The 25,081-nt window shown below is 55.9% G+C and overlaps 4 protein-coding genes across 5 annotated transcripts; 1 reads left to right on the forward strand and 3 right to left on the reverse strand.

Moving 5' to 3' along the window:
• Window positions 1–5,272: 5,272 nt before the first annotated feature.
• Window positions 5,273–8,150, reverse strand: GALR3 (galanin receptor 3). 2 transcript variants are annotated; one of them, XM_075742870.1, is made up of 2 exons: window positions 6,286–7,339; window positions 5,273–5,571 (listed from the first exon to the last, which is right to left on the reverse strand). In XM_075742870.1, the coding sequence occupies exons 1-2, from the start codon at window positions 7,299–7,301 to the stop codon at window positions 5,568–5,570; spliced, it is 1,020 nt and encodes a 339-aa protein (XP_075598985.1). In that variant the 5' UTR covers window positions 7,302–7,339; the 3' UTR covers window positions 5,273–5,567. The 2 variants fall into 2 exon arrangements, with proteins under 2 accessions (XP_075598985.1, XP_010296536.2); XM_010298234.2 differs by lacking the exon at window positions 5,273–5,571 and adding an exon at window positions 7,786–8,150 and having other exon boundaries at window positions 6,282–7,170.
• A 2,488-nt stretch (window positions 8,151–10,638) lies between these two features.
• On the forward strand, window positions 10,639–11,717 carry LOC142600059 (noggin-like). Its single transcript, XM_075742871.1, has one exon. The coding sequence runs from the start codon at window positions 10,724–10,726 to the stop codon at window positions 11,534–11,536; it is 813 nt and encodes a 270-aa protein (XP_075598986.1). The 5' UTR covers window positions 10,639–10,723; the 3' UTR covers window positions 11,537–11,717.
• A 2,656-nt stretch (window positions 11,718–14,373) lies between these two features.
• Window positions 14,374–20,349, reverse strand: GCAT (glycine C-acetyltransferase). Its single transcript, XM_010306067.2, has 9 exons — window positions 20,102–20,349; window positions 19,884–20,014; window positions 19,184–19,285; window positions 18,516–18,662; window positions 18,066–18,220; window positions 16,199–16,281; window positions 15,640–15,811; window positions 15,097–15,218; window positions 14,374–14,711 (listed from the first exon to the last, which is right to left on the reverse strand). Exons 1-9 carry the CDS (start codon window positions 20,325–20,327, stop codon window positions 14,560–14,562), a joined length of 1,290 nt encoding a protein of 429 aa, XP_010304369.2. The 5' UTR covers window positions 20,328–20,349; the 3' UTR covers window positions 14,374–14,559.
• Window positions 20,350–22,220: 1,871 nt separating this feature from the next.
• Window positions 22,221–23,145, reverse strand: H1-0 (H1.0 linker histone). The gene has a single exon (XM_010302568.2). It carries the CDS (start codon window positions 22,977–22,979, stop codon window positions 22,404–22,406), a length of 576 nt encoding a protein of 191 aa, XP_010300870.2. The 5' UTR covers window positions 22,980–23,145; the 3' UTR covers window positions 22,221–22,403.
• Between the last annotated feature and the right edge of the window lie 1,936 nt (window positions 23,146–25,081).

Genomic DNA, 25,081 nt, shown 5'->3' on the forward strand with positions numbered 1-25,081 from the left:
AAACCTCCCAGCAAAGCTGCGTGGATGTTATTAAGCAATAGGCCTTCCTCTGAAGCGGCCGCTCACCAATGCAAAGCGCACACTGCAGTATGTGCAAACATCAAGAATCCGTTCCACTCTTCAGTAGCTGAAATAATTAAACTCCAGGGTATCAAGCCAACATTGAACTCCATTACTTCTTCCACCTTTGCCTTTCTAGCAGACTCCAAATCCATCATTGTAATTATCTGTGCTGCTAAAGAAGCCCCATGAAGCGTCTCTGGCAAACCTCCCACCCTTTCATCTGCTTCCTCTGCTCATTCTGTGAGCAAGACAGATCTCCGTCATGGAAAGATACTTGCAGAAAGATGCTTTCTTTGTGCATTTTCTTCGTGGCTTGCTTTGGCCAGCGTGGGAGAGCAGCCCCAGGCAACTCGGGGCCCATGGGGCAACTAGGTGGAAGAGCCAGCAATTTTGATTAGGAAGCTGATAAAGGAGATATGGCAAATAATAGCGTTCCTCTGGGCTTTTCTGAAAGCTCTGAGAGGGAAAGAGAGCACATGGTTGTTGGAAGAATTAAAATAATTAGCTGGCAACCAGCTAAGGCTGGCCATTGATTAGAACCAGCATCTAAACCCAAAAGCAAATAAGCAGAATTCCCTATAGCTAATAGTGCTCTGTGCCCTGGCCACCCCATCACACCATGACCTCTCTGGCCAGCAAGGCTTTCGTGCTGTGAGGTGCATTCGCAGTGCCGTCCCGGCTGTTGGCAGAGTGTCTGTACAAGGTCCTGTTCCCACAAGCGCAATGGCAGCACTTGAGCCCATTGCTCTGCCAGGGAATTAGGAAGCGTCCTTGTAACAGCTTCCCCTGGCCTTCCGCCTCCCGCAGCCCATGTGTCTGAAGACAGGGAAATCCCTCCCAGGGCTGCCAGATTTGCACATCAGCATCTTGGTACCTGGGTCTGACACCTCCCGGCAGCATCAGGCTCATGGCACGCATGCTGAGGAGATGCCCAGGCACCAGAACTGGCACACAACTGGCAGGACTAAGTTGGTCCGCAGAGGGTAGTTATGCCTGACTTGCAGGGAAGCTGGTGCCAACCACTAGCCGCAAAGCCCCGACCTGCCCTCGCCTCTCCCGTTCCCCCTGCCCTGTGCCAGCTCCCAGCACGGCTGCACTCAGCTGGTGTGGCAAACCAGCCTCTGCAGGGTTAAAGCCAAGCTCGTCAGCCCAAGTGATGACAAGTAGGAGAGAAAATATAAGCAAGGAGTCATTAATTAAGGCGAGAAGCTGGGAGCAGAGACTGCAGAATGATAATCAGTCTGAGGGGAGGCTGTGTGGAAAACAGCAATCAAGCTCCTTCAGTTTTAATTAAACCCAGCTTTATATCAAGGACATAACACCCTTTCTTCACCTGTACCTTCAAGCTGTGAAACCAGTTGGAGCATGTATGCTGTTACTGGGCAGACAGGAATTCCCTCCTGGCTCCAGAGCCTCCCCAAGCCAGGCTCAGCATCTGCCCTTCCCATTCACGTACTCCCCAAAATTGGGGCTTAACACCAGGCAGAGCTTAGGGAAGGGCGCTGGGGCTTGCCGATGCTTGCCACGCTAAATGCACTTTTTCCCCTAGGTTTTCTCACTGCTTTCTCTGTCCTGTTTTATTTAGGCTTCACTTTAACGTGAAGAGAGTGGACCTCATCCACTTCCTTTGCAAGCTGGGATCAGGAGGAACAGGATCAGGGGTGAGCAACAGCCCGGCTGCAAGTGGTCAAGAACAGTCAGCATCCGGCTGTGCTGCATCACTGCTCCTGACCGCTGTTCCCTTCTCCCTCTGATGCTTTGGGTTGTGAAGCGGGGCCTCACCCCCAGAAACGATGCAGATATCCGTGTTACCTGGAGGCTGCTTGTGGCCATATGAGCTGGTCACCAGCCACGGCATCGCATGCAAAGGGCGGCTGCAGGACTAGCCATCCCCAGGAAGGTAGGCAAAGCACTCTGGACATGTTGCCGAAAGGCATTGGCTGCAGAGGAGCATCAGCCACTACAGAGGAAGGGAGCGGAGAAATCAGAAACAAGGATAGGAGATGAGGGAGGCTCAAGGTGCAGAAAGCAACATCAAACACTTGAATGAAAAAAGAAAAATAATTCCCAGTGCAGCACTTTGGCTGGCCTCCGTATGGGGAAAGGGGTGTCCTTGGAGCTGAGCTCTAGTAAGGCATGCAACAGCTTCAGCAAGGGTTAGAAATACCACATCGCCTGGGAATTTTAAGAGCAGGCAGGACAGAGCAATGACAGAAGATTTACGCAAGCAGAAGCAGGGGACAGAAAGAGAAGAGAAAAAAGGGGGGGGCTCATGGCTCTGCTCACGCACACCACAGCTCTGCAAGCTCTTGCTGCCTGATGATCCCCAGCCCTGCTGTACAACACCTACAGCACTGAGAGTGTCGAAGGACAAGGATGGGTCCAAAACCCCCTTTGCTTTGGACCCAGACCACAGCTGCCTTGCCGAGATCCCACCGTGCATGGGGACAAGTGAGGACACTGGTAGCTTCTGCAGCCCATGTGGGGCTCAGAACACCACTGACAAGGCTGTGCAGCCTCCAACAACTTCGCGTTTGACGCAGGCTCATGCTGGCAATCAGCTCCCGATGATCAGTGGGATGGCAGTAAAAGGGTCCTCTCTGCTGGCTGGGGCTCCCCAGAATTAGCTACCTCGTTGTTCTAGTTAGCTAGAAAGCAAGCAGTGTGATCCCTGCAAATTTCCAGGCTACGGAGATGGCTGTAGCACCCAGTCCTTGTGTCTCCACCTGGAGAGTCAGCCTGCAGGGTTTTGCTGGGAGGGATATCTCCATGCACATGCTGGCTGTGGGCAGCGGGGCTGGGGGAAGTGAACTGCCGTGGAAGGAGAATGATCTGCCTCATTCAGGTGTTCGCTCTGAAACCTACTGCTGCCATGAAGATCTGTAACTGTTTCCCAGCTTCAGCATGGAAGTCTGGAGTGTCCCACAATGTCACTGCTTTCACTAAACACTTTCTGCCAAGCTTTCCCTCTTTCACTGCTTTTAAGGCATTACGGGTGAAGATCTGCTTCACATTATGAGTTAGACACTCTGGAGCCCCACACAGCACTAATTATATGCTATATGTAATTAAGGGAAAGCACAACTGATGCAATCATGTAAAGTTTACTGTAAATATTGAGCTGGGACAGAGGCAGGTCTGATGATTTGCAGCCAAGGCATTCCAGGCAGGATTGCAGAGGAGATTGCTGAGGAGCTCTGTAGGGCTTGAGCTCAGTTTAACGGATCTGAATGAGCACGCTCATCTCTTTCGCTGCCAACAGAAAACCATCTCACTGGACATAAGGTGTGGGCCTGACGATCCTGGCCTCTCCTGGAGGAAAGAGAAGCCCCTAGGATGTGGTCAGGAAGTGTGATGCTAATGGAGATTTCTCCCTTGCCTCTCACCATGGAGGTCCTTCCATGAGCCGGTCCCTTTCCCTTCCTCAGGGCTTGCCTGGCCAGCAAAAGCAGTCCCTTTCCCCTCTCCCAGTCTCTCAGGTGACTTGTCTTTGTTCCCTTCTTATTCCTGAGCTTATCCTACAGCATCACCAAAAGCTCCCAAGCCACAGGACAGATGCTCAGGGGCTATGCCTGTGCTGGCAAATGCAGCAGGATCTGTCCCGCTTGCACTCACAAAGCAGGTGGCATCACAGAGTTTGTGTCCCCATGGTGAAGCTGTCTCATCCCCGCAGAGGATGGCCTCAGGTGGCCGTGATTACCTGTGGCACGTTGACTTGACACACTGGAGAAGCTGAGTATCCCGCTCGGTCCCTCTCCTCTCTCTACTGATGTCACGACTACGTGACAAAACCGGAGCTGTGTGAAGTCAGCCACCTGCCTGGGCCTGGCTCTGCCAGGCACCGCGGTAAATCACGGCATTGCAGCAATGCAAATCCCACCGGCTCTCTCCCTCCCGTGTGCGCTAGGCTGATCAAAGGCCTTACTTGGATGGTGTTTTTCTGGGCTTCTCTGGCAGCCTGATGATGCAGAAAAATACTGGAGAAAGCTGATGTGCTGAGCGATGCTCACCTCAGCTCTGGAGCAGCGTGATGCTGCTGGGGTGGGGAGAAGGCTCCTGCGAAAATGTGGGTGCTCTGCCAGTACATTGCTTCCCACCTCCCTCACGCCTTCTCGTTCTCCCTTCTGCCCTCTACTTCTAGCCCCTTCCTTCGTCCTGCCTTCTCACTGCCATTTTCTGTCCCTGGGATGACTCCCACCACACATTTATCATTTATATTGCCCCCCCCATCTGTCCTCTCACCATCCCTCCTTTTCCCTCTCTCTGCTCCTATCTCTCCCTCTCCTATGATCCAGCAGTGCTGGATCCATCTTAAACCCCTCAGCTTTGCTCCTTTTGTACACTTCTGCAGTGTCTGCAAAGTCAAATAAAACAAATGACACCCTGCTAGTGACTTGGGAGCACCAGACTGTGGTCAGAAGACTCATACAGCCTCCATCACCTGTAGAGCCCCATGCCGGGCAGAGATTGTATCCAGCACACAGCAAACGCGGCAGGCAAAGGAAATTACTGGGGTTTATTCAAGTCAAGCAGGGAAGAAATTCCAACACCCGGTGAACGTGATTTTTGTCCCACCACACCATCCTCACAGCACTTCCCATCCTTCCCACGGTCAAGCTGGGGGGATGCTTGGCTCTGCTGTGAGGTGTTGAGCTGCTCCCACAGCCAAAGGCTTCTCTGCGGCTGCTCGGGGCAGCAGGGGACAGAGCAGGGCAAAGTTTTGCTCCCAGGCAGACATGGGTCCCACAGCAATCCCACAGCAGCGGCCGTCTTGGAAGATGTCCCAACCTGCTGAGCGGTGTTGGCCTCACACTCTCCTAGAAACCTTCTCCATCAGGCAGAAAGGGGCACTGAGGAGACAGGATTGAAATAAGCGCACATGGGTCTGTTTCTCCTTCACCTTACCACAACTGTCACCTGGCTCCACAGCTCATTTTACAGCTTAGCTATTTTCTTCAGCTTTGGTGACAGCCATCAATTCACTCACCATCATGTGGAAAAAACTGTTTGGCCAAGTCAGTAAACCACACACATGGGGCTAATATCAATGAATAATGTCATTGCTCAGAAAACAACAGGTCCTTCAGCCCCAGAAGGAAGGGATGAAACTCCGAGTAGCAAGCAAAGATCAAAGAAGAGGCAGCAATCCCTCAGGAATTTGCAAAAGGCAAACAGAAAGTGAGCACAGGGGCAGATCAGGTGGAACAACATGGTGGAAGGAGGAGTTACCAGGTCTGTTCAGGAAGAACTGGGGATGGTCATCAGGAAATATTTCTGAACTGCAAGCAGCATTAGGAAGTGGGACAGCATCCTGCAGGATTTGCTTGTAAGAGCTAAAGCCAGGTGGGACAGAGCTCTAGGAAACATCCTCCAGTGAGTACTTCTGGTGGGCAGGGTGGAGGGAAGAGACTGGACAGATGGTCCTTTCCTCCTTGAACGTCAGAGAAGCCACAGGTGCAGAGGGGAGGCACGCAGACGTGTCAGCACACAAGCCTTTCCAATCTTCAGCTGCCATGGCATAAATTGCGTGAGTATGACCAGTGACTGCCGCAGAGCTTGCATCATCAAGCTGTTGGCACAGGCATCTGACTTCCTTATATGTGAGACAGTGTGGCAAAGGCCCTCTGATCTGGATATAGGGGCTAGGGAAAGGGATGGAGGTGGACCAGGGCTGCCCTTGGACCATGGGAAAAGGACATGTGGGCAGGGGACAGTGTTTTACCACTCAAGGCTGGGCACAGCGCCCCAGCCCTGCCAGGGAGAGAGGCTGCCAGCTACCCTATTGACACTCAGGTCCCCATGCACTCTCTCCACCCTTCCCACCCATGCTCTGATGTGCCTTTAACAACCTGGATTTTCTAGCAGGATGGTTTCATTTTAGTGGTCTCCCTCTTAGAGTTTCAAGGTGCTGCACAAAATTAGCGAGTTAGGAAGTTGGGAAACGGTGACCTTAAAACCTCTTGCAGGAATGCAACACCTAGGTCATTTGGCATCACATTAACATGTGACTCCACTCTGCATTTGTATGGGTGGATTGGCCATTCCTATATGAATGCCTTGGGACAGTGAGTGAAGGTGAGTGGGGACAATGGGTTAACCATTGCTACGGAAGGTTTTGGTGGCTCTGCTGTGTCCATTCCCCTCTGCCCCACAGTGTTCTGCCCATTTGGGAATGGAGTGGTTACTCACAGGCTGGAAAAGAGGCTTCTTCACTTTGCTCACCTGTAATGAACAGTCAGAAACTCCTCAGTTCCTCTTGGAAGGGTCACGGCTAGGGGATGGCCAGCTGTTGCCAAACTTTGCTCCTCCAGATACTCTTTCTGCACAGAGATCATGGCATCTTGTAGCTGGTGAGTCCATGGTCTGGCATCATGACTGGCGCCTTCAGGGTCCCTCTTCCTGGTGTTTTCCTCTGGGACCTGGGTCACCTCAGTGTTGCCTCCATAGAAACCTCTGGTGCTGTTAGTGAAACCTTTGCCCACATTGACCACGTGGACTTTCTTTCCAACTCTCTTCTTCTTCTTCCTGGTCTTGTTCTGGAAGAAGAGGCAAGTGAAGACCTGCTTGAAACGCTTGCGGAAATGCTTGGAGATGAGGGCATAGACGATGGGATTGAGGCAGGAGTTGGCATATGAAAGGCAGTGGGAAGCCAGGCGGCAAGCATAAGTGGCTTGGTTGAAGGGGAAGTGGCCAAACCAGAAGCACAGGATGACCAGGTGGTGGGGCAGCCAGCACAGGCAGAACAGGATGGCCACAGCCACAATCATCTTGGTGACCTTACGCTTGGCCTTCCGGGACTCTGAGATCCTTTCTATGGGGTCTACAGAGGTCCACAGGAACTTGATGGTCCTGGCATATGCCAGGCTGACCACGGTCACGGGCAGGAGGTATCCAAAGACAAATGTGAGGATGTCCAGAATCTTTCGGCGCTGGTCCTCCCAGATGGGGATGCAGATGGGCACCCTGTGGTAATGGACAATCTGGTAGTAACTGAGGTAAGGCCCTGCAAAGACCAGCGACAGTGACCAGATCGCTACAATGGCCACTCCTGCATTTCGGGAGGTACGGAGATCCCGGGACTTCAGCGGATAGCGAATGGCCAGGTACCTGGTGAGGAGAGGACAGAGAAGAGACCAAACACAACGTGGGTGAGACAATACCTTGTTGCCCCCCTGCCCCGTGGACCTGCCATCTGTGCACCTCTTCTCACGCAGCCACCCATCTCTTCCCCTCCCCATCTCTTCCTAGGAAGGGTTACGGTGAATTCACATAGAGATCAGGGTCATCTCAACAGTGGGTCTGAGATCTCCATTGCCCACTCTGCTGTGCTAGCTCAGGAAAGGCAAGCAGCATGCCTCTTGAACCAGGGAAGAGAAGGACAGGAGCAGGATCCAGAGTACTGCTTCTTTCTCCTCTGGTGCATTGCTGCCCTAAGGTTTTGCAGTTCTTGGTTTTGCATGGTGGACACCAAGCCTTAGCGTGTGCCTACACTCCTCCCTAAGTGAGGGCTGGGTAACCAGGCCAAGAGATGGGCTCGGTGCTGGAAGAGGGCATGGGGAGATAGGGAGGCTGGTTCTGCTGACCCTGCCTCTGGGGAGACCCCACCTGCTCCTTACAGAACACTCAACAGGGTAAGGACTGGCCTTTCTCCCACCCCTTAGCTCAAGGGTGGCAGACACATTGCCCCGGAGCTGAGGGACTCAAAAGGGAGGGGATACTTGCCTGTCAACGGAGACGGCGGCCAGGGTGAAGCTGCTGGCATACATGGTGAGGTAGATCAGGAAATGCACAGCCTTGCAGGCAAAGGCCCCAAAAAGCCACCCATCTAGGGTGTAAATGGTGGCCTGGAAGGGGACACAGCAGATGATGAAACACAGGTCGGCCATGGCCAGGTTAAGGATGAAGAGGTTGGTGGTATTGTACTTGACTTGGCCATTCCGCAGCAGCACGGCCAGCACCAGCCCGTTCCCCACAGTGCCCAGGAGGAAGATGAGGGAGAAGATGACGGGCACGATAATCCCTGCAGCTCGCAGCTCTGGGCTGTCAGAGGATCCGTTCCAGCCTCCCGGCATCTCCCCATCTGACTGCAGGGACCTGCGAGGGGAGAAAGGGAGACACAGCATCTGTGCATGGCCATAGGCAAGCGGGTGCTGCTCGGTGTTGATCACAGTGGCCACCAGAGCTCTGGCCCTAAGGTGCCTGATCCCGGCCTTTTTCTGACACCCACATTTCTCCCAGATACCAATCCCAACCAGCTGGTTAAATGATAACATTAAGATCCTCGTGACATCACTGGCAAGAATGCTGTTGGGATCAGTCAGCCCACATCTGCCTGGCTCAAGTGGAGCCAAAGCTCCTTTCTCCTGCCCGCATTCATGTCCCCACCACAGCACCCCCTGTGCTCCCAGCCCCCTGAAGGACCTCCTGCCCTGCCGCCTGACCTCCCCTACATTCCTCCTACAATCCCAAAGCCGCTAAACCTCTTGGGATCGCTTGCTTTGCAAGTCTAAGTCCTGGCTGGTGTTCAACAGGGCTCAGCGAGGCACACAAGGCCATAGGGACTGTGAGTGGTTCTGGTACCCTCACCCCAGGGCTGTGCGACCTCCAGCAGCAGGGACCTGATGCCTGGATGATGCCCTGCAGCAGCAGCACCACACTCTGGCCCCAAGGGAGCTCCTTAAGGTGGGCCCACCTCCACCCTTGAGCTGGCAGACCCTTGCTCCCTTTGCACTAATTGTGCTCCACAGAGGAGAGGTGACTCAGAGCAGCTCTTCCTCATGCTGAGAGGTGGTCACGGGCTGTACGGTGGCAGCTAGGAGAGAAGGGGGGAGACCTTACAGCTGCCTGAAACACAACATGATGATCATTATGAAGGAGCGTAATTATTACTGCAGCTCAAGGTATTGTGATTTGTGGCAAAACTTCCTCCAGCCCTGAGTAACACTGTGCTCAGGCAGGGAACACCAACAGCCTATCTCCCAAAGTGTCTTCTCCTTGTTATGCTATCATTAGAACAAATTGTCCTTCGCTGAGCAGCAACCAAGAGGGAAAGATACTGTTATCTAGCAACTGTTGACATGCAATTAACTGATTTTTGGGTCGTGCAAGCTCCTTTGCCCCACACTCCCCCACCCCTCAGCTCACACTACTTCTCCTTCCCAGCAGCCTCTCTGTATCGCACTGAAAGGTCGTCCCTGCCTCTCTGGGACTGCGGTCCCCTCTGTCCTCCTGGTAACTATCTGGGTCCTCCGTCCTGGCCCCGTGGGATCTCCTTGCTTAAGCAGAGGACCCTGGTCGCCCTCTGGGCACGCACTCGCACCTGGGCAGCGGGGCATCTCTGGGCACTGTCCTGTCCCTGCTCAGGGAACCCAAGGCTGCCCCTTCCTTGGGAAGCCAGCACTCACCTCTGTGAGGAAAGGCCTGCAGCTTGGCCGCTGGCTCAGGGCACACCTCTGGTCCAGCCCAGGCAGCAGCAGCGAGGAGGACGCAGGCCACCGAAGAGTTTGTCTGGGCAGTGCCGTCACCCCTGCCTGGTGCTCCCCTGCCTTTCCCTGCCGGCCGCCAGCTCTGCTCTTTCTTCTCCTGGCTCCCACACTCGTCTCTCTCCTTCTGGAGCTCCTCTCCTTCCTCTCTCTGTCTCCCCCTTTTCCCTCCCTCTGCTCTTGCTGCTGATCCATTGATCTCTGTTTTTTTTTTTCCCCTCTCCCTGAGGTTGGGTTTGCAGTTAACTCCTCTCTGCCCAGCCTTCCCGCAGGCTCGGCTGCTCCCCGCTCCAGCGAGAAGGGCACAGTGGAGAAAAAGCCCCCTGCTCTCTGGTGGGAGAGGGAGGATGGAGGGGGGCAGGGTCCCACGGACCCCGGCGGGTCTTGTGGACACCCCTTGACACTGGGTGTTCAGGACGCACTGCCCCACACCTCCAGGGAACATGAATATCCCACCATGGTGAGCCTGGCCCCTGCCCTGCCCTTGGGATTTGAGACTAAACCTTCTGGAGCACAAGCAATTAATTGCTATTACTAGCTGTTATTAATTAATTGTTAGTAGCACGGCACAGAGCAGATCAAGTCTCTCTCACAGTGTCTGACACGGGGAAGAAGGAGAAAGCAGGTTTGGTTTCCATCCAGCCCAGATCTGCCTTCCACCAGCATTGCCAGGGCACTGCCATGTGGGGAGGGAGGACAAGCCATCCAGGGAGGCCATCTCCAGAGGTTCCCTCACCACTGCCCAGGACAGCACGCGTGCCGGCTGATGTGCTGAGAGGTGACAGTGACCCAGGCAGCTCTCCTGCCCTGCCGCCACATCCACCTCCGTGACGGGACCCGTGCCCTGTGGACTTCCAGGTGTGCTGAGGCAGAGCGCAGCTTGGTGGTCCTTTCCCGGCAAGATGTGAAGGCCACCAGCTTCCTTTCGCTGGGAAGGTCCTCTTCCAACGATGGGGCAGGGTGTAGAGGGGGAGAAGGAGGCTCTGTCCCCTTCCCCTCCCCAGCAGCCCCAATGCCCCTGTGGCAGCCTTGGGCCTGGCGGGAGGGATAGAGCAGCCTCCCCTCCCTGTCTGCCCCTCCGGCGGGAGGGAGCGGGGTGTCCCCGCCGTCTCGCTATCAGCCGCTGTAACCAGGGAAAAGGGGAAGGCCGTGCCTCGGGACGTGGTGATAACCGGGGGATGCGGCAGAGCACCAGCCTGCAGCCCGCCGCAGCACCGCTTGCCATGGAGGGACCACACCACGGCTGCCGCCTCCTCCTCCTCCTCCTCTGCCTGCTCCCACCGCTGGGTGCCCTGGGCCCGCCACCACCTCTGGAGGAACCCCGGGAGGCGCCGCTACCACCGTCTGGCACTGCCGACCCTGCCGCCCACCTGCTACGCAGCCGCCCCTCGGCCCCGGTTCGGCCCTACAGCCTCTCGCTCTCCCCCGAGGACTACCGCTACTCCCCCAAGCCCCGGCATCTGCGGCCCGGGCGGCTGCGCCGGCTCCTGGGCTCGGCCTTCGACCCCTTCTGGATGGCAACCGAGGAGCCCCGGGGCCGCAATGGCAGCGTCCCTGAGGAGAACCTGGAGTCCCTGAGCCGGGACCTGGCAGAGGGCGCCGGGCGCTACCGCCGCAAGCTATGGCGGGAGGTGGAGGGGCTGGAGCTGCCCGCGCTGCTGTCCCCCGACCCTGGGCTGCCCCCTGAGCTGCCGGGGGTCCTGGCCCGCCGCCTGCGGCAGTGGCTGGTGGAGCGGGCTGCTTGCCGCCTCACCTCCACATGGGTCGACCTGGGACCTGTCTTCTGGCCCCGCTGGGTGCGCCACACCGCCTGCAAGACCGGCCCCGGTTGCTCCTGGCCCCCCGGCATGACCTGCCGCCCTGCGCAGCTCACCCACATCAAGCTGCTGGCCTGGCACTGCTGGGCCCCCCAGACCCCCGGCCCCCCGCACTGCGCCTGGCGGCAGATCCCCTACCCAGTCGTGGCCGCCTGCAAGTGCTCCTGCAGATGAGGAGGCTGCGGGGAGCTGCTCAGAGACCCCCCCCAACTCCTGTTCTTGCAGCCAAATGGCCTGAAGAAGCAAGCGGCTGCCTGGGGCCAAGGAGCCGGGGGGATAATCCCCCAAACGGAGAAATAAACTTCCAGAAGGAAAGCAGGGAGTGGCTGCGGGCATTGCTGTTTCTCGCCGAAGCCCCTGGGTTGGAGGGACGTAGCTGCTTTGCTCCTCACCCCCCCAGCGTGGGGAGGCGTTAGCGCCGGCAGAGGCCCTTGTGCAGCATTTATCTATCTATCTCATCTCCAGCAAAGGATGCAGGGGAAAACTGTAGTGCCTGATGGCAGGTTCAGACCCCATTTGTATCAGCCCCAGTGGGCTTGTTCCAAGCTGGGGCATCTCTGCCTGCCTGGGCAGGGCCATGGGCAGGGAGGAAGGGCAGAGGGATGCCAGTGGGAAAGGGGCAGGGGGAGGTGGGTTGCACCTGGGGTGGAAACTGCGGTGTGGAGAGGGGCTGGAGGATGTCAGCGGGAAGATGGGCAGGCTTGTGGCTGCAACAGGTTATTAAGCTGGGTGGGTGGAAGAAGTTGGGGGTGGGGGGGCAACAGTGACTCAGGACTGGAAGCATCTGTGGGGGTGTATGGAAATGGGATGGGACAGGACACTCCCCTACTTGGAGATAAAAAAGGAAAGACATGGGGATCCCACACCTATCCCACTTGGTGTAGAGGGTGGTGGCTTGGCTTGGGACGAGGAGGACCTGGCAGATCACTACACAGGATCTGGGGTGAGTCAGCGAGGAACTGCATCCTTGAGAAATGGCTCTGACTTTACATCCCACCCAGCAAAAAGTCCTCTGCTTTCTGGGCTAAAAGCTGCAAAGATCTCCCGATCAGACCAAGGTTGGGAAGCCTTGAAGAAATAAAGAGCTGGAGGCTTTGCGTGGGAATGTAGTATTAACACAGCACCTGCAGTCAATGGGCGCTGCATTATTCATTTCCAGTGTGCCATCTCCTGACCCTCCTGCCTTCCCTGGGCTCCAGCACGTCCTGTGCCACTGTGCAAACCGCAGTCTGCTGCAGAACTCGGCCTTGAAGCAGGTGGAGAAGCAGCAGGAGTGCGGGGGTCAGCTGCTGAGGGACCTGGGAGAGATGGAGGGGAGGGGGAGGTCAGGACGCCTGGCGAGGAGAGGAGGAGGAGGAGAAGAGGGGAGCACATATGTGCATGCAAGAACAAGTGTGTGCATCGCGGGGGAGGGAGGCTGCTGCTGCGACTGAGCAGCGAGATATCTGTATGACTGCTCATCTATTGAGAGGGGACTTGAAAGCTGGAGCACGATTAAACTGCTTGGGTTGGTTGCCCTGAGCAGAGCAGAGACATCAACAGGGCCTGCAGAAGCCCAGGGGAGAGGACAAGGCCTGGGGTGGTAACCAGCAGGATGGAGGGATGGGGGTGCATGGTACAGGTGTGCAATGGAGGAGTGAAAATAGTGGGGAGCAGGGGCATGCACACGCATCCAGCTCAAACCAGCAATGATTCGGTTTAGGGACTCACTTCCCCCTGTACCAGAGCCCATCTGGCTGAAGGTTCATCGCCTGCAGGTTACAAGAGAGGTCTCAGCACAAGCCCCTGCCCTTTCCCCATTACACCCCCCATTCCCAAAATACTGCCTGTTGATAAGGGGGGGAGAGTTTGCAGCACCATGAGGGCCTGGCACCACACAGAGGGAACTCCGTATCGTATTTTATCAGCAGGCTGAGCTCAGGGCCCTGTGGAGACGGAAAATTAAATAAAATTGGCACACAATTACACTACCAGGTGCTCTAACAAGGTTTGGCAGCAGCCCTGTGGAAAATGCATTTCTCCCCTGCCCTCTGCATCCTGTAAAGCCCTGCAACCCTGGATTAACTTCTGTGTTCTTCTGCAGTTGCTCTCATTCAGGTTAGACACGTTATTGCCCTATAGCTCCCTGGCCACCTGAAGGCAGGTAGCGTTTTTGGAGCAGGTCTTTGCTGATGTGAGTCAGTGCTCCAGCACCCAAGCACAGCGCACCCTCATTTCAGCTGGAGTCTGTCCGCGGCTGCAGGCAGCTGGTACTCAGTTCAGCACGTGGGCAGACAGCAGGACATGATTTCTCATCTGCAGCAAAACCAATGCAAACAAAGCAATCCTGAAATGCCTAGGACTCACTTGTTCCTGCCTAAGTGCTAAACCGCTATCCCAGATGGCTTGGAGGAACAAATCCAGACCTCCCAGCCTGCTGCGTGCTCTCTGCTGTGTGAAAATTGCAGCTGATGGAGGGAAATTACAGGTTTCTGTCACCTGCTCTGCTCCTGGCCTCAGCCCCAGGCAGATGCAGGCCCTCTCACCATGCTGCTGGCCTCTGCCACCCCAGCTTACCCGCTGCCCGACGACCTCTCTGGGGCAAGATGCAGCTCCTAGGGCAGGTTGGGGAGCGCTGCAGTGATGGGCAAAGCTTTAGAGCCGGCCCTGGGGACCAAGGAAGCCTCACACCCAACACCTGAGAGTGGGAAGGGGAGAAAGGAGGACCAGAGCTTTGGCCAGCCTATGCCCACTTTCCCAAACCAGCTGCTGGTGGCACAGGTTGCCAAGGGTTTGAGAACCCCCCTGCCTCAGTGGGGAATTACAGCAGGCAGATCTGATGGAGTGATGCTGCTGTACCTGCAGGAGAGGTGGAACAAGTAGACAGCCTTGGGCATGCCAGCAACCATGGGCAGGAGAGAGCAGGAGCTGCAGCACTTCAGCGCCTAGACTGAGGCTTCAGGGGTCACAGCGAGAGAGGATGGGGGTGGGCTGCAGCTCCCAGATGAGAAAACAGGAGCTGGGCAAATATCCACTGCATTGCAGGACACCTTTAATTACAGAAGAGCTGGTTGCCAGTGCCACTGCCAGCTCAGTGCAACAGCCACAGCCTCCTGCAGGCTGCGATGTCTTGAGGACTGGTCCTGCTCAGGCCTTTTTTCCCTGGCACAGGCACTTGGTCACGGGCAGGGAGGGCGCTGGAGGTATTTGCTGGCCCCTCAAGGCAGCGCTCCGTGTTTCCGTCCCACCTCGGTGAAAGCCTCCACGCAGCGGTCGATGTCCTCGTCGCTGTGCACGGCTGAGATCTGGACGCGGATGCGGGCCTTTCCCTTGGGGACCACGGGGTAGCTGAACCCAATGACATAAATGCCTGGGGAGGAAACGCATGAAGCGTTGGAGCTGGCTGGGAGGGAAGGAGGCTGGGATGGTACTAGGTGACAGAAAGGCTTTTGGATCCTCCCTCCCCTCTCAATAACTGTTTCCAGGCTTTGGGGCTTTCACATGGCATCTGCTCCCAAGGACAGAAATGAGGGTTAGGGCCAGTGATGGGGATGGAGTCCAGCATGGCAGGACAAGATGGCTAATGTAAACATCTCCCCCCGAAAGAGAAAGGAGGACACTTGCAGCTGGAAGGTATAGAAATAACAGATTTCATGCAGGAACATGCTCTGGTGGAAGGACAGTGATGGGACCACCACCGGCTATCCCTTCCCTCAAGACACATGTCTGCCTCCAGAGCTCCCTCCCCGGTTCACCTCTGTTCAGCATGTCCTCAGCCATCACTGCAGCCAGCCGAGCGTCCCCGAGCATGACAGGACAGATGGGGTGGTCTTTCCCCGAGATGGTGAAGCCGGCTGCCATCATCTTGCTTCTGAACCTGGTGAAGAGAATGAAAGGATGAATAAAACCTCGTCACCCCCATCCTTGGGGACTGCTGCCTTGGTTTTCCCTAGGAGCCCTGGCCGCGGAGGGCTGGGTGTGGTTCTGCTCCACCGTGCATCTCCTGTGCAGGGAAGGGATCTCTCTTTTTGGAGTGACCTCCTCCTATGTCCTGCTCAACTCCAGGGAATTGCAGCTGCTCGAGGGACAGATGCGTCCCAGCTCACAGAGCATCCAGCTGTGACACATCTGCCCACACATCTGACACACAGAGGCAGATCCTGCGATGTCCCCTGAGCACGCCCGGACATGACTTGCAAATTGCCTTCACGGATATCACTGGGGGGGGGGGTGAATAAACACATACGGACAACTCATTCCCAACGAACTCTGCTCCCTCCCCAATATGGCCCACTCACCGTTGGGTCTTGGCAGCCATGGACTGTGCAATGGCATTGCTCTCCATGAGGAGGTCCAGGGCCTTGGACGCACAGCCCACCACGGCGGGGGGCAGGCTGTTGGAGAAGAGGTACGGGCGGGAACGCTGGCGGAGCAAATCAATGAGGGGTTTGGGGCCAGTTGTGTACCCACCTGCAGATGGAGGACAGAGAAATGGACAAGGAACCCCCAGGGTGACCTGTTCAGAGGGGGGGCCCTTGATAAAGCCAACCTGTCACCTATAGCAGGAATTTCAGTACAAACCAGGCCTAAAAAAAAAAATCACAGCTGATGCCTTCTACCAAGAGTTTCCATCTTGACCCCAAAAGCAAACGCATGGGGAAGATGACAGCAGAAGGAGCACATGGCAGGGCCTCCCTTGACCCTGTAGCAGGGTCCCAGCCTGAGCTTCATACCACCAGGTATGAAGAGGACAGCATGCATTTGTTGCTGTGTCATTAGGCGGGACAAGGAAACATCAAAGCAATGCTGTGGAGCTCTTCAGAGTGTGGAGGGCTTTAGACAGGGAAATGCCTTTACCTGCAGCTCCTCCAAGAGCTTTTCCCAGGGTGGAGTTGATGATGGTGACTTTGTCCATCACTCCCAGGAGCTCATCAGTACCCCTGTAGAAAAAGGAATGTCCATTATCAGCCATGCTAGCATGCACCAGGGAAGCCGGTCTACACCTGATGCCTCAAGGAAAACAAGGCACCACCATCCAAGTCTCTGGTGTTCCCCGTTCTGGTAAAGGAAGAACAATCCCTGCGCTTGTTTAACCCAAGTGTTGACCTTCCCTTCTCCTGCAGAAAGGCTAAGCTGGGATCTCTCGAGGTAAGAGCGTGGGTTCTTCATCTCTTCCAGATGGGAGAGTGCTCAAATTTCCCACACAGAAGTTTAATTAGTCCAAACAGAGCACTAACCATTGATGTAGGTCTTGCACACGCCTCTGACATGCCACAGCATTATCATACACCAGGGAAAAACAGTTGCCTGGCTAGAGTAGCTGATGTCCTTTGAGGTGGGCTGTGCACATCGCTGATGTGCTGCCCTAAATGCACACAGGTCTAAAGCGCTCGCATCAAGGACTACACTAGTGGAACCGACTGGATGTGGCAAACATGCTCTGCAGCTTCAAGTCCTCCAGTCCAAAAAGGCAGGACAGGGCATGGCCACCCAGCTGTTGACTCTCTTGAAACACAGTGTTGTAGACAACAGCATCAAGTTCACAATGAAACTAGCACAACTCATGAAGCACTTGGTAACGGTTCCCTCTTCCTCAAGCCCAGTACAGTCAAACAGTTGTTTTTGCAGCTGGTAGGACCGCAGAGCCCAGTGGGACAGAGTGACAAAATCTACCTCAACTCACAGGATGGCTACCATGCCCCAAGGAAGTTAGGATGATCTGTTTGTCTTGTAATCTATGATTTCTTCCTTATGAAGACTCAAATTTGAGAAAGCTCAGTACAGCTACAAGGTCTGGAATATATTAAAGCTCAGCACGACCACCCCTCTTGTTAGTGATGAAGTGCCATCTTAAAAGATGCCTCTTGCACCATCATTTTGATCCAGGATGAAACATTTGCCATGACCTTGGTGAGAAAACGAGGCAAGTTTTCTTACTTAGTTCCCACTTCTCACCCATTTCACAGCTTGATGTGAACTTCCCAGCTTCTCACATGAGATCTGCCTATAGAGGAAAGAGCTAGAAGGGAGCTCTTCCTAGAGCAGCTTTTGGCTTTTTTAGAGATGACTTTCTCCTCTTGTCCTCTCCTGCACTATCCTTCCATCTGAGGAGGAACCCATTGCTCATTCCTACAGGTGTTGTCTCACATAGGTCTCTACCTTCCAGTAGACAGCAGGAAGGACCATGTAATGGAGGGCTTGGTGCTCATGTGCCTGAACAAAACAAGCATGTGAAGCATCTGTTCTCAGTGAACACCTGCAGCAAACGCACTGCTTGGCACCTGGAGGATCTCCAGGGATGGAGGAAAAAGCTGCCCTGAGGGAATTAATCAAACTGTGCAAGCTACATCCACAAAAAACCCCAAGACCCCAAGCATTTGAAAGTGATAACTGAGAGGAGAAGGACTTGGAAATCAGGAAGAGCAACTGCTTGCCAAGAGAGGTAGATGAGATGGTCACACCATTCCTTACACACAGAGAAGAGGCTGTCATGTTGGGATGGGTCATTGCACAAATATCTCCCTTCAATCCCCTCAGGTACCCAGAAGGGATATATCACCAGGAGGGGAGGGCTGAAGCAAAGGTGGAGCGCAAAGCCTTCAAGAAATGGTGGCTCCAGGAGTTCCCGCACAAAACCATGTCAGTCATCACCACCTTTGGCCTTGCCTCAGAGGTAGCTGGGATCGGAGGCGGGGGGAGAAACAGGGGTGAAACAGCCCCTTACCGGCCATTGGGTCCCAGGAAGCCTGTGGCATGGCATTCATCGATGAAGACCAGGGCATCATACTTCTGCGCCAGCTGGCAGATCTCCTTCAGGGGCGCGATGTCACCATCCATGGAGAAGGCACCGTCAGTGGCCACCAGCCGCAGACGATGTTTCTGTGAGAAGGAAAGTGGCATCCCCGGGGTGAAGATGTCACCCCGTGGAGAGGGGCTGGCAAAGGAGACTGGGACACAGCCCAACTCCTATATAGTGGATATATCTAACAAAACGGGGCATTGCTTGCAACCTGCTGCTTCCCCACCTTGCCTATCTGTGCCTGCCTGTGTCGATTGACAAAAATTATGCCTATTGCATGGGAAAAGGCACAGCTCGCCCTTTGGGGCTAGTTACTGCGCAGGTAGCACAGCCAAATGAGCACCCTTGCGTTGGGGCTGGGGCACACCTCCATACCTGCGCGTCCTGCAGCTTGGCCTCCAGGTCCTGCATGTCCATGTGCTTGTAGCGGTACTTGTTAGCCTTGCACAGGCGGATCCCATCGATGATGGAGGCATGGTTCAGCTCATCTGAAAGCACTGCATCCTCCGGGGTCAGCAGGGCCTGACGGCACCAAACAGAAAGGATCATCCTTTGCTCCAGGGCGCCACCTCACTGAAATCCTCCAGCCTCTTTCAGTGCGGAGGACAAAGCTGCGTCTGACTGCAGCTGCCACGTCTCTCCTGGCACTGCTAAACTTTCCGCTTTCCTTCCCAGCCACCTTATTCCCTGATTTCCTTAGGCCAGGCACTTGCCTGCGGCTTCCTGAGCTCAAAACCTCCCTCCTCTTCCCTAGCAAGCCTGCAGAATCACCCCTTCTTCTCGCTTATGCTTCCGGGGGGACAGACCTCCCAGGAAAAGGACAGACCTCCCCAAAAGCTGGAGCTGGCTGGGGAAGGAGGAGGTGAGGGCTTATTAAACAGCTCCGCATGGCTCCCCCAGTCCAAGGGCACCAAGTCAGGGTTCTCCACCAGCGGTCGGTCCCATCTTCTCTGTGGCACAGAGGTCACATCAGAGCCTCTGGAAAGCATGGCAGCTGTGTCACCTCCTTCCTCCACACACAACACAAGGAAAGCCCTACGAACCTCAAAGATACCAGCGTTGGCATCAAAGCAGCTGGCATAGAGAATGGCGTCTTCCCTCTGGTGGAAACGCGCGATCTTCTCCTCCAGGTCCTTGTGTATGCTCTAAAGAGAGGAGAGGAGCGAGCATCACCAGTGGGGCAGCACAAGTTCTTGCTTGCCCGCTGCCATTAGACGCTGACTGCAAGGGGAGGAAACTGCCAGGTTTTATGCAGAAAAGGTGTGCGTGCGTGGGAGAAGTTAGTGCTGTTCAGAAAGTGTTTGCAGATGCGGCCTTAAAATGCGGTTATGGGTTTGGAGGCCAAAAGCGCAGCAGGGAGACGCCAAGCTCCTCACCCACGGAGAGCAGCTCTGAGTTTTCTCTGCACTTCACCAGCTGGGGCTCTGAAAGGGCTCCAGCGGGGATAAACCGGGGTGGGTTTGACAGAGCCGTTTCAAGTCAGGCTCACTGTAATTCTGAGCCTTAAGGGGGAGAAAAAGACATTCATTTTCTGAATTCAGAGGGATGTTTCTTTGCTTTGCTCTCTGAGGAGTTCTAATGGTTTAAGTTGGTGCATTTCCAGATCTTTGGCTAGCGGGGCCTCAGCAGGCTTTTTTTCTGCCTAGCCACACGTATCTTAGCTCTACGCACATATGCGAGTCTGAACAAGGCCCTTGAGAAAGGCTACCCTGGAGCAGGGGATGCTGCCCCGGTGCCCGGTACCTGGGTACCGCAGATGAAGCGGACGGAGCTGAGCCCGGCGCCGAACTTCTCCAGTGCCTCTACGGCAGCGCGGATCACCTCGGGGTGGCTGGAGAGCCCCAAGTAGTTATTGGCGCAGAAGTTGAGGATCCCTGCGGGAAGAGAGAAGAGGGAGAAGCACGGTCGTCGTACCGGGGGGAAAAGAAACCCGAGAGTCCTCCCCGCCGCCCCGTACTCACCGGCTCCTCCACCCTCTAAGCGGAGGTGGGGACCTTGGGGAGAAGCGATGATCCGCTCGCTTTTCCAAGTACCGGCACCTCGGATGTCTTTAAGTTCGTTCTCTAACCGACGGCGGAACTTAACCACCGCCGTTCCCGAAGCGGCCCGGGAGATCCCGATCCCGATCCCGGTCCCGGTCCCGCCGCCGCCGCCCCGCAGCAACCGCACCGCTGCGCCGCGCAACATCCCGCTGCCCCGCCCCTCCCCGCAGGCCAGGGGGCGGGTCCCCGGCGGCCAATGGCCATTGGCCGCCGGGGACCCGCCCCCTGGCCTGCGGGGAGGGGCGGGGCGTCGCTGTGGCTCCGCCCCCTTCCCCACCTCCTGGTTTCTACAGCTTGAAGGAGCTCAAGGATTTAGAGGAACCTCATCCATGGGATTTAGGAACCGTAGCGGGTGTGTGTGTGTGTGTGTGATGTACTAAGGCCAGAGGGATTTTGGAGCAAGAGGGAATCATGGTCCTTGAGGATCAATAAGCCCAAGAGCATTAGGTGTTTCCACCTAAGGGATTTGGGGTCTTCGGGACAGGTGACTTGGATCCTCACATCTAGGTGGTTTATGGGTGCCTACCACATGGTAGGGGGTAATGAACCAAGGGTCTATAGGATTTGGGTGCACCCAGTTGAGGTGACCAAGGATCTTTTGGTGTGGGAGGTTTAGGACCTACCAGCTGAAGGAGATTAGGTACCCAAGCCCAAGGAATTTGAGCATCTTTGGCCGAAGGGGTTTGTGATCCACAGACCCACCGGGTTTAGACACCAAGAGTCCAGCTGGATCAGGCATCTCCATCCTCCACTATAGCTGATTTGGGATCCTGTGACCAGAGTGGTTTAGACCCCTCATGTCCAGGAGGATTAGGCACCACGCTCTTGAAAAGGGTTTAAGGCCCTCAGCCTAGGTGGTCTGGGAGCCTTTGGTCCAAGGGTCTTAGGAACAAGAGCCCAAAGGGATTAGGTGCCTCCAGGACAAGGATTTCAGTACCCTGAACTACATGACTTGGAATCCTCGATGGCTGAAAGGCTCAGGCACCATCTGTCCAAATAATTTAGGATCATCAGGCCAATGGATCTGGGAGTTACCATCTGGAAGGATGAAGACTCCGGGCCCACGGGATTTAAGCACAGCAAGCCCAAGGGGAATGGGCACCCACAGCCCCTGGGATTTTGGAGCTCTTGGCCCAGGTGCTTGTGGATCCTGACATCCAAAGAGTTCAGAGGTCTCCGGCCAAGGGGGATTAGGCACCTCCTCCCTGAGGCTCAGACCCTGCTGAGGAGCAGGGCCGGCCCACAGGCTCCCCGCCAGCCCCATCTATCAGGACCGCCCAGCCCTGCCTGGGGAGGGGCTCTGGCAGGGTCAGGCAGGGCCTGGAATCGTGCTAGTCCCCACTGGGCACACAGCCAGTGCCCTGGGGTGACAGCCAGCAGTCCCCCCTCACCCTGCCCTGGCTGCCCCCCCCAGCCGGCCTGCGGAGCTGCCCACTGCCCTGCCCGTTCCTCCCCAGGGAGCAAAGCCGCTCATAGCCATGTTTGTCCTGTCTCCCTGGGCATCAACCCCTTCCCGCTTGCTGGACACATCCAACTCCTTGAAAGCAAGTATGGACAGACGCTGTCCCTGCTCCCCCTCCTCCATCCTGTCCCTGCCACCACCCAGCTGTGCCGAGGCAGCTCTGCAGGCAGGGGGGCAGCCCCATTGCCCAGCCGGCCAGGTGGTTATCATCTCCAGCACCAGCCAGACCTCACACCCAGCACACGTCGCCTCGGCCGCTGGTTTGGAGCCAGGCTGGTGGAGGAGAAAGCAGGGACCCTCTTTTCCTCCTGCCGAGAAGGCTGCTGCTCTTGCAGCCGTACGTTCCTGCTTCCCCTCCAATACAGGCAGGGTCTTTGCCCGGCCCCAGCAAATGCACAACCCCCTGGGAGCTGGGTCAGGATTAGCAATTGAAATCCTGCATGGCCTCAGCAGACAGACAGAGTCACCATCACTCCCAACACACAACAAGCAGCCCAGTGTTAAAAAACCCCAAACACATTAGACACACGCAAGAAATTTCTGAGACAATGAAATAAAAACCCAGACAAGTAACTCTTAAAAACTGGAACTCCCCGTATCAAATACGTTCCTTTTTTCTTTCATTAACTGCTTTGTTTTAGGTATTTCCAGACAGGAATAGATCAATTCTTTATAAAATGCAATAGAAATGGGTAAAAATAAAGGCAAAAGCTATTTACAGAAACCAGCGGGGAGAGTACCAAAACACCTCTAGACTTCTCACTTCTTGGGTGATTTCCGGGCACCGGACTTGGCTTTGGGTTTCGACCGCTTTGCCTTCTTGGGCTTGGACACCTTCAGTGACTTGACCTTAACAGTCTTTGGTTTCTTGGCTTTCTTCGGGCTGGCCTTCGACTTCTTCCTGGCTTTCCTGGCAGCAGATTTGGGCTTCTTTGCCGGTGACTTGGCTTTCCTGGGCCTAGCCGCTTTCCGGGGTGACATGGATTTCCTGGACACCTTCTTCCTCTTCCTAGCCGGGGACTTCTTCGCCTTGTCAGCCTTGGCCAGGCGGAAAGAGCCGGAGGCGCCGACCCCTTTGGTCTGCTTGAGGACGCCAGCGGCGAGCAGGCGCCGGATGGAGAGCTTGATCTGGACATCGGCGTGCTGGCCCACCTTGTAGTGGCTCTTCACGTACTTCTGGATGGACTGGCGGGAGGAGCCACCGCGGCTCTTCTCAGCCCGGATGGCCGCCGTGATCATGTCCGAGTAGGTGGGGTGGGCCGCCGGCCGCCGCGCTGCCCTGGCCCGCTTGGGTTTGGTGGCCGGAGCCGGGGCTGGGATCGGGCTCTCCGTCATGGTTACTGCTTCGCCCTGCGACGCCACGCTATCCCCTCACGGTGGGAAGCCTGGCCCGCCCGGGACCCCCGCCCCTGGGCGGGGAAAGGCTGAGGAAAGGAGCGGTGGGTAACAACCGCAGCGGTGCCGGTGCTGCCTCCGGTGCACCGCTACTCCCGCCGCCGCCGCCTCTGCGGCCGCGCCCGCCGCAGGCACCCTTTAAAGGCGCGGCGCGGACCGTGGGGAGGACTGCCGCGCGCGCGCGCCACCCGCCCGCCGCCGTCGGTGTCCCCGTGTGTCCCCCCCCCCCCCCCCCGGTCCGGGCCGACGGGCTGGGACAGGGAGGGACACTGGGGAGGGACACTGGGAGACAGGGAGGAGCACTTGGAGGGGATGCTGTGGGGGGGTGTCACTGGGGGACAAGGAAGAGTATTTGGGGGGACATTGGGTGGGGACACTGGGGGACAAGGAGGAGCATTTGGGGGGACACTGGGTAGGGACAAGGAGGGGCACTGCAGGGTGACAACAGCAGGTCAAGGAGGAGCACCTGGGGACACCGGGAAGACATGGAGGGACAGGGCAGAGACACTCAGAGCAACATCAGGGAATGTGGATGGGACACTTGGGGAGATGCTTGGGATCAGGGAGGGACATTTGGGGAGGCACAAGGAGGAACATAGGGAGAAACATCAGAGGACAAGGAGAGACACCGGGGAGAACACTATGGGGACAAGGAGGGACACTGCAAGAGACGCGGGGGGAGGACACCAAGGAGAAAAGGGGGAGCACTGGGCTCGAAACAGGCTCAGCAGCAGTACCCCACAGCCCAATGCCTCTGCCCCCCCCCCCCTTTTGCTTCCCACCAGGTGCTTTGGGGACGTCAGCTCAGCCCTCACATGTGTGTGGCGGGGGGTCACAAATAGCAGGCTGTTCCCTTTTTGCGGGGGGACACGAGTCTTTGTGGGAGGATGGAGTGGGGACATACAATGGCGACAATCGGCCATCCTTCCCCAGCTGGGTGAGCGGTCGGCTGTTCCTGGGAGATTAAATGCAGCCGCTATCATCATCTTGCCCTTTAGATGATGTTTTACCGTTTATTTCTTAAAAACACATGGGCACAGCCGCCTGGTGCTCACCGACACGCCTTGTGGCGCTCAGAGGTGAACCCCGGCACCTCCAAATGCCCCGGTGCTTCAGCAGGGTGTGAAAATACACCGCGAGCCCCTTTCCGTAACCACCACCCGTCCTGGATGCCCAGGGGCATAAAAACCATCAGCCAGGGACACACAGAAATATATATAAAAATAGATATAGATATATAAATAAAAATAGATATAAATATAGAGATAATAGGAGAAATAGAAATAATAGAAGAAATATAAAATAGAAATAGAAATAATAGAAATAGAAATAGAATTTGATGCCCCCTCCCCGACACACACGCGTAGTAGGTGAGGGTGCAGCACGGCTCTGTCTGGGAGGAGGCACTTGGCCCCCTCATACTTTCCCAGTGGTGGCAGGAGCACATCCCACCGCGGGCATCCCTTTGTGCCTCCCTCCCTGGTACCGCTCTTTTCACATGCCCCACTTCATTTGGGGAGCAGGAAAGGTTCACAGCACCTGCAAACCACTTCATTTTATTAAGAGCAAAGAGATTCTAATTACAGAGAGGAACAACCATCTTCCCATCTCCCCTGAGGTTGGTTTTTTTTTTTTTTTTTGCTTAAGATCTAATGAATACCTCGCTTTCCATCCCACACGGAGCCCGCAGGCGGCGAGCTCTGATGGCCTCTGTACAATGCTCTGACCGGCCGAAGGACCTCTCGGTTTTCCTAGCCGAGCATAAACCGCCATCGCTGGCTGCCTGCACGTAGGCAACCCAGGCACATGCAGATAAGGCACCATCTGCTGTTATTTGCATCCAAGTTTTTAACCGCCAGAAGTGGCTTGCCCGTACGCTGGGCTCTGAGGGTAGATGGGAGTGTGGGTGTAAGCATCAGCCCCAAGTCCCAGGGCTGGCACATCACCGTGGGCTGACCACAGAGCCTCCAGCCTTAAAACCCAGGCAGCCATTATCAGGGCAGCGCAGTGACAGGGAGGCAAGAGCAGGGGGAGGCAGGGAG

The sequence above is a fragment of the Balearica regulorum genome, chromosome 1 (assembly GCF_011004875.1).
Source record: "Balearica regulorum gibbericeps isolate bBalReg1 chromosome 1, bBalReg1.pri, whole genome shotgun sequence".
In the NCBI taxonomy this organism is placed as follows: domain Eukaryota; kingdom Metazoa; phylum Chordata; class Aves; order Gruiformes; family Gruidae; genus Balearica; species Balearica regulorum.

Excerpts from the sequence above, each read along its gene's own strand:
- GALR3 (XM_010298234.2), bottom strand. The coding sequence starts at position 8,135 with ATGCCGGGAGGCTGGAACGGATCCTCTGACAGCCCAGAGCTGCGAGCT. Across the intron at positions 7,171-7,785 it reads GCCGCCGTCTCCGTTGACAG|GTACCTGGCCATTCGCTATC; the intron begins GCAAGTATCCCC and ends TCTCCTCACCAG.
- LOC142600059 (XM_075742871.1), top strand. The coding sequence starts at position 10,724 with ATGCGGCAGAGCACCAGCCTGCAGCCCGCCGCAGCACCGCTTGCCATG.
- H1-0 (XM_010302568.2), bottom strand. The coding sequence starts at position 22,979 with ATGACGGAGAGCCCGATCCCAGCCCCGGCTCCGGCCACCAAACCCAAG.
- GCAT (XM_010306067.2), bottom strand. The coding sequence starts at position 20,327 with ATGTTGCGCGGCGCAGCGGTGCGGTTGCTGCGGGGCGGCGGCGGCGGG. Across the intron at positions 20,015-20,101 it reads CTTAGAGGGTGGAGGAGCCG|GGATCCTCAACTTCTGCGCC; the intron begins GTGAGTACGGGG and ends CTCTTCCCGCAG. Across the intron at positions 15,812-16,198 it reads AGCTCTTGGAGGAGCTGCAG|GTGGGTACACAACTGGCCCC; the intron begins GTAAAGGCATTT and ends CTCCATCTGCAG.